This window comes from Colobus angolensis, unplaced genomic scaffold (assembly GCF_000951035.1).
Source record: "Colobus angolensis palliatus isolate OR3802 unplaced genomic scaffold, Cang.pa_1.0 Scaffold8, whole genome shotgun sequence".
NCBI classification, from domain to species: domain Eukaryota; kingdom Metazoa; phylum Chordata; class Mammalia; order Primates; family Cercopithecidae; genus Colobus; species Colobus angolensis.
The window spans coordinates 4329706-4343158 of NW_012121820.1; the positions used below are offsets into that span (position 1 = coordinate 4329706).

General features: G+C 40.7%; 1 protein-coding gene across 1 annotated transcript in view; it reads right to left on the bottom strand.

Annotated features, from left to right (window-relative positions):
• Positions 1–13453, bottom strand: part of CSE1L (CSE1 chromosome segregation 1-like (yeast)) — a 48229-nt gene that overhangs the window by 3877 nt on the left and 30899 nt on the right. The window contains 8 exon segments of the mRNA XM_011928833.1: positions 1428–1509; positions 2532–2617; positions 2712–2809; positions 3803–4011; positions 4152–4302; positions 5445–5542; positions 8117–8220; positions 9341–9539. Coding sequence (XP_011784223.1) covers positions 1428–1509; positions 2532–2617; positions 2712–2809; positions 3803–4011; positions 4152–4302; positions 5445–5542; positions 8117–8220; positions 9341–9539 — 1027 coding nt within the window.

Sequence of the window (13453 nt, forward strand, 5' to 3'; positions counted from 1 at the left end):
CGGCTAGTTTTTTGTATTTTTTAGTAGAGACGGGGTTTCACCGTGTTAGCCAGGATGGTCTCGATCTCCTGACCTCCTGATCCGCCCGTCTCGGCCTCCCAAAGTGCTGGGATTACAGGCTTGAGCCACCGCGCCTGGCCTTGGCCAATCATTCTATGTTGTTGCAAACATGCTAGAAGTGAAGTTTTCCACAATTCTAAATGATGCAAAATCCTCAGTTTATGCGTTAATAGAATCAATTATTTGAAGTGGAAATATGGCTCAAAGAGTATGGCAATTCTAATGCTCTGGATAAAAAGTGCATATGTTTTGCTCTCCAGAAAGATCATGCTAATTCAGGCTCCCACTAGCAGTGCATGAGATTTCCTCAAAATCCCCTACTGCCGGAAGCCATGTTTTCTGGTCTGCTTTCCAGAGTAATTCATTTTTCAGTCAGTGTAGAATTTGAGACATAACAGAGGTACAGTGATCTAACCGTCTCCAAAGAAACTTTCCCTAATAGTTGTTCTTTTTATTTTCGTTATAATTGTTTTATTCCCTCATGGGAAATGCCACCCAGATACATTCTTTGCATATCTACCAGATAAGTCAAAAACAAAGTTTTATTGGTCCTAAGTATTTCTCATTTGAAAAATTCTGCTGTGTTTGCATTAGCAGCACATATACTAAAATTGGAACAATATGGAGAAGATTAGCATGATTTTTTAAAAAAGGGGGAAGGAAAATTCTGCTGTTAGGGTTTTGTTTTTTTTTTTTTAATTATACTTTAAGTTCTAGGGTACATGTACTCAACGTGCAGGTTTGTTACATAATGTATATATGTGCCAAGGTGGTTTGCGGCATCCATTAACTCGTCATTTACATTACTTATTTCTCCTAATGCTATCCCTCCCCCTGCCCTCCACCCCATGACAGGCCCCAGAGTGTGATGTTCCCTGCCCTGTGTCCAAGTGTTCTCACTGTTCGATTCTCACCTATGAGTGAGAACATGTGGTGTTTTCTGCTGTTAGTTTGAATAAGGCAGGCTCCTGGAGACAACACTGACCATTTAACATAATATAGAACACTGGCTGTGGAGAATGCCAGCGTGTAGAGGGTCCTCTAACTAGAGGATTAGAAAAATGATTTCAGGATATTTTTTCTTTTTTTGCGATGGGGTCTCACTATATTGCCCAGGCTGGTCTCCAACTCCTGAGCTAAATCCTCCCTCCTCAGCCTCCCAGAGTGCTGGGATTACGAGCGTGAGCCACCACGCTGGGCCAGGATTACTTTTTCTTTACACCCAATACCTAAGAATATTTTGAAAACCACAGATACTATCTCCATACCAAGAACCACAACATCATCTGTAAGACAGAGATACTGATTTGTACTAAAAAAAAGTCAAAACATTTTCTTCCTTTAAAAAATAATAAAAACAAACTTACTTTGGTTGTATACCATCAAATATTTCTTGTAGTGCTAGTGCCCCATATTTTATGCAATACAAATTAATAAAGACTAAAAAACCTGTTGAAAGAAGATACAGAATATCAACACAGAGAACTCACACACTAAACTGGTAATTGAGAAGTCTGCAAAATAAACCTATGCATAATCATTAACATCCAAAGGCTGTGGCGTCAATACTTGCCTTCTAATAAATAGAAAACTTGCCTTTCTATCATAGACCTTTACATGCCATCTCTCTTTGATTTATATTTCCTCATATTATTCACTCTATTGAAAAAATGTTTTGGTATCCAACCATAAACCAACCTCTGGAACACAATATGACTGACACTAACTTAATGTTTGGAGAACACAAACATCTTAAACTATTCTTTTTTCTTGTGAGAAGGTTTCACTCTGTCACCTCGGCTGGGTGCAACAGCGTGATAACAGCTCACGCAGCCTTAACTTCCCAGGCTCAAGTGATCCTCCCACCTCTGCTGCCTGAGTAGCTGGGACTACAGGCGCACACCACCATGCTTGGCTCTTTTGCAGAGACAGGGTCTTACCATGTTGCCCAGGCTGGTCTTTAACTCCTGGGCTCAAGGAATACTCCCACTTTCACCTCCCAAAGTACTGGGATTACAGATGAGAGCCACCGCACCAGGCCCTTAAAATACTTTCTTTTTTTTTTTTTGAAACAGGGCTTCACTCTATCACCTAGGATGGAGTGCAGTGGGTGTGATCTTGGCTCACTGCAGCCTCAACCTCTGGGACTCAAGTGATCCTCCCACCTCAGCCTCCCAAGCAGCTGGGACTACAGGCACATGCCACCATGCCTGGCTAATTTTTTTGCACTTTTCGTAGGGACAGGGTTTCGCCATGTTGCCCAGGCTGGTCTTGAACTCCTGACCTCAGGTGATCCACCGCACTTGGCCACCCAAAGTGCTGCGATTACAGGCGTGAACCTCCACACGTGGCCAAGTATTTTTTGCATAAAGTTTAAAACAGATAAAAAGTTTATCTGCAACCATAAAGTCTAAGAGTTTTAGCTACTTTCTTTCATTACTTCTGCAGAACATCCAGATGATTTTACTTACTCTTGATAAACTTGGTTGTTTTGGAATTCTGAAGTCTCTGGAATAGCAGAATGAAGATTTGTTTCCTATATTGGTCAACCGATTCACTAAAGAATTTTAAAAAATCAACAATATAAATTCAGCACTTTTCTGAGCACCTAACAAAATTTCTGAATAAATGCACAAAGTAGTCATACTCACGGAGGCATGTGCTCTATTATACTGTTTAGAAGATAAAAACCTTGGTGGTCATTTGCTTTGGATGCAATCAGCTTCTGAAAGACACCTAGTAACCCAGGCTGTAAGAAATGAGATCCAAGAGCAAATGGTTAACAAACAGGAATAATTATTAAAAAAGTTAAACATGATATGTGTCTTAAAACAAGTTCATACTGTAATAATCTAATTATCCTTTTCTCTTTAATTATTTCTGGAACATATGGGGAAAAATTCCTCCCACATAGCTATTAATTTTTTTTTTTTTTTTTTGAGATGGAGTTTCACTCTTGTTGCCCAGACTGGAGTGCAATGGGGTGCTCTTGGCTCGCTGCCTCTGCTTCCCAGGTTCAAATGATTCTCCTGCCTCAGCCTCCCAAGTACCTGGGATTACAGGCATGTGCCACCACACCCAGCTAATTTTTATTTTTAGTAGAGACAGGGTTTCACCATGTTGACCAGGCTGGTCTTGAACTCCTGACCTCAGGTGATCTGCCCACCTCAGTCTCTCAAAGTGCTGAGATTACAGGTGTGAGCCAGCACGCCTGACCAAAGTTAAGTTCTTAAAATCAACCTGTTTGGCTCTGTTTTTACAATTTTCTATCACGGCTATACATAAGTAAAGGATATAGAATTCTAATAAAACATACCATAACATTTCCTAGTAATTATTTCCCTTATTATTATCATTTTTTTAAGAGACAAGGTCTAGCTCTGTTGCCCAGGATGGAGTGCAATGGTGAGATCATGGCTCACTGCAGCCTCAAACTCCTGAGCTCAAGCAACCCTCTCACCTTAGCCTTCCAAGTAGATGGGACCACAGGCATGCTCCACTGTGTCCAGCTAATTAAAAAGCTTTTTTTTTCTTTGTAGAGATAGGTCTCACCATGTTGCTCAGGCTGGTCTTAAACTCCTTGGCTCAAGGGATCCTTCCACTAGAGGCTCCCAAAGTGGTGGGCTTGAGCCACTGCCCCCAGCCTTAAATTTATTTTAAATAAAAAAATTCCACACATCTGCCATCCCCAGTTTCTCCAAGCTACTTTATAAAATTACAGTTATATCAAAAACTGACTCACAATTTTGTCAGCTGCAGCACTTGCTATTGTGTTTGAACCGCGTTCTAAGAATGCTTGGAGAAGCCTCACTAGAGCAGGAATATTTCCTGTTCTTTCCCAAAGCACTGGCTGAAGGAGATGAGGAAATAAGGCCATATAGGAAGACGGGATGTCATTTTTGTGTGTTTCCAGAAGCAAAGACATCACTTGAAAGACGTATGGAATAAATTCTGTTGATAAAAGTAAAAACAGAGCTGTGAGCTTCAGAAGGAATGGCTGACACAAAAGGCCCACATCGCTTAGGCAGGCTGCATTTTATAGCAATGTTAATTTCATTCCATTACAAAGAAAATAATTTTCGTTAACTTACCTTGCACATCATTTTGTAAGATTTCAGTAAACACCAAAAACAAAGCCTCCTCAAAATTTACAACAGCAGCAGGGTTAGCTTTGCAAGTTATTCTTATGGATAAACATATTGCTTCAAACATGTAGTGATTAAAGTGAGGTTTGCTTGGGTTCTGAAATTTAAAAAAAAAAAAAAAGCCAATTATGCTAATAATCCACACTTAACCTTTATAAAACACATTTAAAATAGAGACCAGCTTATTTTTTAAAAATCAAAATTAAGAAAAAAACACCAATTACAACAATCTAGTGCTTGTTCATTTGAATTTTTTTTAATGGCCCAAAGTCCACTATGAAAAAAATACTTCAGAGTTAACATCGAGTTGCTTATACAAACCTCAGCTCCCAGAGCTGTAAGTAACTTGTCTTAAACCCATGTGCCCTTGCAGAGAAGAAATACTAAGTCCTAGTAATGCCACTAGCCTTAACTTCTGTGGGCCGCAATGTCTATGTCTACTGAGTGATGATCCCCCAAATGAGTAGTTTTTTTATGTTCTTTTTAAGCAACAAAACCCCATTTTTCTTTAAACAAGCTCTTTGAAGGCTATTAGCATACAAATCTGACTCGATCAGAACATGAGATTGTATACATATGGGAGGTGGAGACTTGGGTTCCCTTCCCCCTCCATCCCTCAAGGCCCTAAGTAATCCAAAGACCCTTACTCAGTTGAACAATAATCACTCTGTTCTCCAAAATCCCTCCAACACTTCCTATGAATTGATCTAATTCTCATAAGATCAAGAATAGCATCTAAAAAGGAATTGTCAGCCTTAAACTGATTTTTTATTTTCTAAAACAGTGTTAATAAACATGAATCTAAGTATCTGTAAAATTTTGATCAAAGAGTAAACTTTCCTTTTGAGAAATAAGAGTAAGGAAGAAAACACAAAGGAATTTTAATCATCATTTCATGGAAGTCCAGATAGCCTCTTTTATATCCATTTAGTGCAAAGCCTACTTAACTCTATTTAAGGTAATTCTGGATCATCTGCACTTTCTTTTTCTACAATAAACATGTTACTTTTGTAATGAGAATGAAAATGTATTCAAGCTTCTAGCATACACTTAAAGGTGACTGCTATTATGTCTCCAATCTAGCAGCATGCCCACACTTTCAGAAAAGTACATTAGCGGCTCGTCAGTAAGAATTCATAGACCTTCTCTAAAGCTTCACGTAGTGCCAAAGAGTTCTGAGGCCCAAACAGTTTGGAGCAAATAAAAAAGGAACCCCACTTTCAAAATTGGCTCTATTACCTTACTAACAGCTAATAGCTTCTGTGTAAGCTGAGTGATGAGAGTAGGGATGTAGGGGATTATGGCTTCTTGTAGGAGAGAAAAACTTCTCATGATAGCTGTAAAATATAAAAACAGCAAAAACAAATAGAGTTTAGTTAAACTTCAGAATAAGAGAGCGACTGGGGGGAAAAAAGCGCACTAATTCATCAACTAAATTTTAAGATGCTTAGACAACCCCGAGATAGCTCTCTACATTTAAAAATAATCTAAATTTCCCTTCCTTTTAAAATTAGGACGGGGTTGGCAACAAAATTTAGCTGAGAAATAAGTATTTCTAGAAGTCTCAAGGTTTAAAAAATAATGAACTAAAGAGGCTAAGAGGAAGAAACAGTGAGCTGACATGAACGGAGCAGGTGAGTCTGAGAGAACTGTTTGGGGGTCTCTTTCTCTTAGAAATCAGTAGCAGAGGTCATGCTTGGTGGCTCACACCTGTAACCCCAGCACTTCGGGAGGCCAAGGCTGGCGGATCACTTGAGGCCAGAGTTTGAGACCAACCTGGCCAACATGGAGAAACTCATCTCTATTAAAAAAAAATAGCAAAATTAACCAGGTATGTGGTGCACCTCTATAGTCCCAGCCACTCAGGAGGCTGAGGTGTGAGAATCACCTGAACCTGGGAAGTGGAGGTTGCAGTGAGCCAAGATCATGCCACTGCACTCCAGCCTGGGAGACAGAGCGAGACTCTCTCTCAAAAAAAAAAAAAAGAAAAAAAGAAAAAAAGAAATCAGCATCAGAAAATGTTTAGCCCTAGCCTAAGGAAACATGATCTCACACTACAGGAAACTGAAAGAGAAAACTGCCTACCCACCTCACTCAAAAAAAAAGGGAGATTAGGAGCCTTAAAAAATTCTAAAAATACATGTAAAGCCACAGAGTCCAAATTGCAAAAATATTGCTCAAAAGTAAGACCATAAATGGGTTAAAAATAGGAAGCATGGGAGAAAAAGAAATTTGTCAGCTAAAAATGTATGAAAGCTCTTTCCACAAATAACATTTCCAAAATAAATGTTTACTAAGCAGAGCCCCAAATACATGCCAGGTAGAAAGGATAGAAAGCCATCTGCTCTTGCCTCCTGAACTGTGCACATAATGTTTCCTCCTCTACCAGAGCCAAAGACTCATCCATCCTTCAACAGATTGCTACCTATCCCTCACACCTAACATTCGGTTAGGTCGCATCTCAGCTTAGACATCACTTCCTAGAGAAAATCTTTCCCTGACCTGGGTTAAAAGGGTTAGAGGATAAATTGGTACTCCTCCACTAGGCTGGCGCACAATTATTTCATTCACTCATACAGCTGTACAGGGAAGGTATTACATACTGTGTATACTTACATACCCTAAAAACACAGTAATGAAGACCACAAACTAGTTGGCTTCATAGAAATGGACATCAAGGCTGGGCGCAGTGGCTCACACCTGAAATCCCAGCACTTTGGGAGGCCGAGGCAGGTGAATCACCTGAGGTTGGGAGCTTGAGACCAGCCTGACCAACATGCAGAAACCCCGTCTCTACTAAAAATCCAAAATTAGCTGGGCATGGTGGCACATGCCTATAATCCCAACTACTCGGGAGGCTGAAGAAGGCGAATTGCTTGAACCCAGGAGGGTGAGGCTGCAGTGAGCTGAGATTGTGCCATTGCACTCCAGCCTGGGCAACAAGAGTGAAACTCTATCTCAAAAAAAAAAGACATTAAACAGCAGTAATTACACATCATTGCTGGGGGAAGGACAGTGTTGGAAACAGACACACACATCCACTCTAGGATTTCTGATCCAGACTGGAAGGATCAGGGAGTTTCTCTGAAAAGTACTTCCTATGACCCAATGTGGTAGGCTTTTGGGATGCAACAGTGAAAAACAGTGAGACTGTCTCTCAATTCAGAGCTGGCACCAGGACACCCAACTAATGTAGTGCCTGGTGGATGGATACACCGGCCTGTGGACGCATACAGCTGCCTGTGTTCTTGGCAGTATGTAAGAAGACGATTTGTATAGAGTCTACCACAGGCACCCACATTTCGCCCCTATCAAGATAAACATGCAGTTAATAAATGTTGCATGATCTCTTCTTTGCCTTAAAGAAACTCAGTCTAGGGAAGAAAAAAAGGGCTTTGCTACATTTTCTGTAACGAGAGGTTCCATATCAAATTAAGATTACTGTTGGCCAGGTGCAGTGGCCTCTAATCCCAGCACTTTGGGAGGCTGAGGCAGGCAGATATTTGAGATCAGGAGTTTGAGACCAGCCTGGCCAATATGGCAAAACCCTGTCTCTATTAAAAATACAAAAATTAGCCGGGCATGGTGGGGCGTGCCTGTAATCCCAGTTACTCAGCAGGGTGAGGCAGGAGAATCACTTGAACCCAGAAGGGAGAGGTGGCAGTGAGCTGAGATCAAGCCATTGCACTCCAGCCTGGGCAATGGAGCAAGACTCTGTCTCAAAAAAAAAAAAAAATTACTGTCAACAGTAAACAAGATAATGTTTTTCATTTTGAAATACCTAAACTAACTTACTCCTTGGTAAACATCTGGTTCATAGACTGTATAACCTGAAGTATAACTCAGGTTATACTTACCCTTACAATCTGAGATTAGATACCTGTAGTCTGCACACCAGGGAAACAGCCTACCTTTCATAATATATTCATTTTCTGAAGAGCCAGGAAGTGTGAGAGCTTTGAAAAGGTTTGTTAGCAGAATCTCAACAAACGGTGCGATTTCTGCAGCTGTAAAGCTATAGATGAAAAAACAGCTTTCAGTCACTACCAACTCTTGAGCTTGTCACTGCGGATTACCCTTGGCAACCACTATGTCACCCTTCTCAGCATAAAATGAGCCATCTCCCACCACTGACAATTGATAGTTTAGGAAAATAATTTTTTTTACATGTGCTCATGTTAGGCTCTTAAGAAGGCACATCGAGAACCAAACACAACTGAACCAAAAAGCCAGCTAAACCCAACAACATCTAAAGTTGCACTTGTCCCTGGTTTGTATCTATTACCACTGAGAACAGAACTCAGAATCTCAGGGGTCTCCATCATTTTTTTTTTTTTTTTTTTTGGAGGTGGAGCAAGATTCAGAACTATTTTCTGTATAAATTCTGGGCCTGAAGATAGGTACTGGCTTGACTCACCTCAAAGGATGTCCTTTCTACTCTTAATTGGCCACTGAGAGTATCTGTACTTCAAGTTCTTGATGAAGGAAAGAACCTAGAACTGTTTTCCATCTCTTACCCAAAGCTTAATTTCAAGAAATAATACTGTTGAATAGTGGCCTGAAAGACAGGCAGACCATCCATTCCTCTCTATTTCATCCTTAGTTCAGGCCAGAAGAGCTATTTTCTTGGCCCCTAGTGAATTACTTTCATTCGGTTAGGTCATATCTCAGAAATAAGTGACATTAGGCAAATAGCCACATGAAAATAACTGTTACATGATGTTGCTGAGAACACCACTACTACTATTGTACAGTATCCTCTGCTTTAATTTTAATCTCATAAACACTGTGAAAATTTTAACTCCCCAAGTTTCCCTCTTTGCCTTGGCTGCTAAGAGACTCCAAATAAAATCTGGAATTTCTTTAACTACTATATAGGATCCTTTGACACACATTTCTGTTTGTTAACTTTATTCCAGTTACTTTCCTCGGCTCCAGTTTATTTAATTGTATTGTCATAATGCAGCTATTTTGGTAAGCAGCCTCAAATCCTTTTAGAATGAGAGAGTGTAAATGAATAAAAAGCAGACATTTGTTTTCCTGCTAGTGAAATTATGAAAACATTCAGAGATATCTTTGACCAGCACAGTACAGCCCCTATCACAGGCTAAAAAACTTTAGAATAAAATACTCACAGAGTGGCATTGTTAGGCCCTCGCATAGTAAAGAGTCGTTCAAGAGCATGAGCTGCATAAGTATGAACAACAATACTTTCAGCTTGAAGATGATTAATCAAGAGAGGAATCGAGACTAAAAGATGCTCTTTTGGCACCTAAAAAACACAATAATATACATGCTCTAAATGCAATGATTCCATATTTGGGTAAAAGACAACTGGAAGAGAAGGGCTTGTTGATTTAAACAATTTGTTATTTTTAAGCTCTAATAGATGCTGCCCAGAAATGAAAACTTTTACTTGCACATAATGGTTCAATTTCCACTTTCTAAATTCTCCTTTTCAGAGCACAAAACTATGAGGATAACATCTTGTAGATAAATCAACATACCACAGAATAATACAACAGAGAAGCAGACTAAGATTTCACCAAACTTAAGAATTATCACTAGTAGATATTTCTGAAAAAGTTATTTAACCTTTTTGTGTCTCATTTTTTGTTCTCTCCCCACCCCCAAAAAGCAACAAATATAAGAACAATCTTCATTAAAAACCTCTAAATTTGAAATATTCGTTAGTCTAAACTAGAAAAGCCTGCTGGGTATCATGGTTCATTCCTGTCTGTAATCCCAATACTTTGGGAAACCAAGGTAGAACAATCGCTTAAGCCCAGGAGCTCAAGATCAGCTTGGGCAAGATAGCGAGACCCCATCTCTATTTAAAAAAAAAAATAAATAAATAATTAGCTGGGCATGGTAGTGAATTCCTGTAGTCCCAACTACTTGAGAGGCTGATGTAGGTGGATCATTTTAGTTACTAAATTAATAACTCAAAAACGATGTTAAGCACAGTCATGATGTAGCAGGGTATCGTGGAGCATGCCTGTAATCCCATCAATTAGGGAGGCTAAGGCAGGAGGATCGCTTGAGTCCAGAATTTCCTGGCTGAGGTAAGCTATGATCGCACCACTGCACTCCAGCCTGGGTAACAGAGCAAGACCCCATTCTCAAAATAAAACAGAAAAGGCTGGGCGCGGTGGCTCACGCCTGTAATCCCAACACTTTGGGAGGCCAAGGGGGGTGGATCACAAGGTCAGGAGATCAAGAACATCGTGGCTAACATGGTGAAACTCCGTCTCTACTAAAAAATACAAAAAAAATTTAGCCGGGCGTGGTAGCAGTCACCTGTAGTCCTAGCTACTCAGGAGGCTGAGGCAGGAGAATGGCGTGAACCTGGAAGGCGGAGCTTGCAGTGAGCTGAGATCATGCCACTGCACTCCAGCCTGAGCAACAGAGCGAAGACTCTGTCTTTAAAAAAAAAACAAAAAACAAAAAACAAAAATGAAACCCACGGTATGATGTCATTTATATAAACAAAAATTTAAAACCTAGGCCAGGCGTGGTGAATCATGACTAATCCCAGCACTTTGGGAGGCCGAGGCGGGTGGATCACCTGAGGTCAAGGAGTTCGAGACTAGCCTGGCCAAGATAGCGAACCCTGTCTCTATCAAAAATTGGTGGGCACCTGCAGTTCCAGCTACTTGGGAGGCTAAGGCAGGAGAATGGCAAGAGAGCACAACTCCATCTAAAAACAAAAAAAATTAAAACCTACAGAATACTAAATAATTTTTGCAGAAGCATAAACACGTAGAGAAAGTATAAGAAAAGCACTTACATGGGTGTAAAATACACTGAATTCATGACAGTAATTACCTACAGAGAGAAAGGGACTGACTGGGCAGGGAGCACCTGGAGTACCACCACTGTATATGTATGTATAAATAAATACGGCCTGGAGTTTTAAGATTTGTGCGTATTATTTCAGTAATCATCATATTGTTTTACTCCTGCTTGTGTGTTTAAAATATTTTGCAAGATTGCACCACTGTTACTGGGCAAAGACATCAAAGGAATAAGATGACTGCACATTTTGATTTTTTTCTCAGTACAATTAAAGTGACCTAGGCGTTAAGAATCAGAAGAAAAACTACACGTTCTCTAAAAATTAAGACCAACAATCAGATACAAAAATGAGCAAAAGAATATGAATTCACAGTTCACAGAAAAGAAATGAAAATGGACCCTTCAAATGGAAAGGTACTTAATTGAACTAAAAATAAGACAAATATAAATTAAAACTGCAATGAGATACCATTTAAGATTGGCAAAATTCCAACACACTCTAACTGGGGAAGCAGATATTCTCTATTGTTTTTCTCAATTAATCTTTTAAAAGTAATGCAATATAGCTGGGCGTGGTGGCACATGCCTGGGTTCCAGCTACTCAGGAGGCTGAAGTGGAAGGACTGCTTGAGCCCAGGAGTTCAAGGCTGCAGTGAGCTGTGGTCATGTCACTGCACTCCAGCCTGGGTGACAGAATGAGACCGTGTTTCAAAAAATAAAGAAATGGGCTGGGCGTGGGTAGCTCACGCCTATAATCCCAGCACTTTCGGAGGCCGAGGCGGAGGTGGATCACCTGAGGTCAGGAGTTTGAGTACAGCCTGGCCAACATGGTGAAACCCCGTCTCTTCTAACAATACAAAAATTAGCTGGGCATGGTGGCAGGAACCTGTAGTCCCAGCTACTCAGGAGGCTGAGGCAGGAGAATCGTGTGAACTGGGAGGCGGAGGCTGCAGTGAGCAGTGAGCCGAGATCATACCACTGCACTCTAGCTTGGGCAACAGAGCAAGATTACCTCTCGGAAAAAAAAAAAAGAAAAGAGAAAAGAAAAGAAGGAAAGAATAAACTAAGTAAAAAATATAAAAAATTAGCCAGGTGGTGTGGCACACACCTATAGTCTTGGCTACTCAGGGAGGCTTAGGCAAAAACATCGCTTGAACCTACAAGTTCAAGGCTGCAGTGAGCTATGATCGTAGTAGTGCACTCTAGACTGGGCGACAGTGAGACCTTGTCTCAAAAATAAATGAATAAAGCCGGGCACGGTGGCTAACGCCTGTAATCCTAGCACTTTGGGGGGCTGAGGCAGGCGAATTGCTTGAGATCAGGAGTTCGAGACCAGCCTGACCAACATGGAGAAACCCTGTCTCTACTAAAAATATAAAATTTAGCCGGGCGTGGTGGTGGATTCCTGTAATCCCAGCTCTCGGAGACTGAGGCAAGAGAATTGCTTGAACCCAGGAGGCGGATGTTGCAGTGAGCCGAGATCGTGCCATTGCACTCCAGCCTGGGCAACGAGAGCGAAACTCCGTTTCCAAAAAAAAAAAAATTAGAATAAAAAAAAAACAAAACAAAAATGGCAAAATTTCTATTATGTAAAGTATATCTCAATTTTTAAAATACTACTTAAAAAATGTTGACAATGTAACGTTCTTCATCTGAATCCACTAATCACTCTTAACATCATTAGAAATGGATAACCAAGGGCCAGGTGTGTTGCCGGATGCCTGTAGTGGGCATCCAGCTGGAACCCAGCTACGTGGGAGGCTGAGGCAGAAGAATGGCATGAACCCAAGAGGTGGAGCTTGCAGTGAGCCAAAATGAAAAAAAAAAAAAAAAGACAACCAGATATTGTGTATATCCTGATAAAATGAAACAGAAAGTATACCTATGATGCTTTCCTGTGTCATCCCCAACCAAGGAATCTAAGTCTAATCAAGTCCCCAGATTTACTGATATAGAAAATATGGGGACTAGAGGGACAACATAAACTACAGGAGACCCTCGAACAACACAGGTTTGACTCTTGCTCTGTTGTCCAGGCTGGAGTGCAATGGCACGATCTTGGCTCACTGCAACCTCCGCCTCCTAGGTTCAAGTGATTCTCATGCCTCAGCCTTCCAAGTAGCTAGGATTGCAGGCGTGTGCCACCACACACAGCTAATTTTTGTATTTTTAGTAGAGATGGGGTTTGTCATGTTGGCTAAAGTGGTCTCAAACTCCTGACCTCAAATGATCTGTCTGCCTCAGCCTCTCAAAGTGCTGGGATTACGGGCACAAGCCGCTGTGCCTGGCTGGATTTGTTTTAGACCAAATGCAAATAGAAAACACGGTATTCCCGGGATGCAAAATCTGTATATGGGAGGCTGGCTTTTCATATATGAGGATTCTGCAGGGCCAAATGTGGGACTTAAATATGCATGAACTTTGGGATATTCAGGGGTCCTGGAACCAAT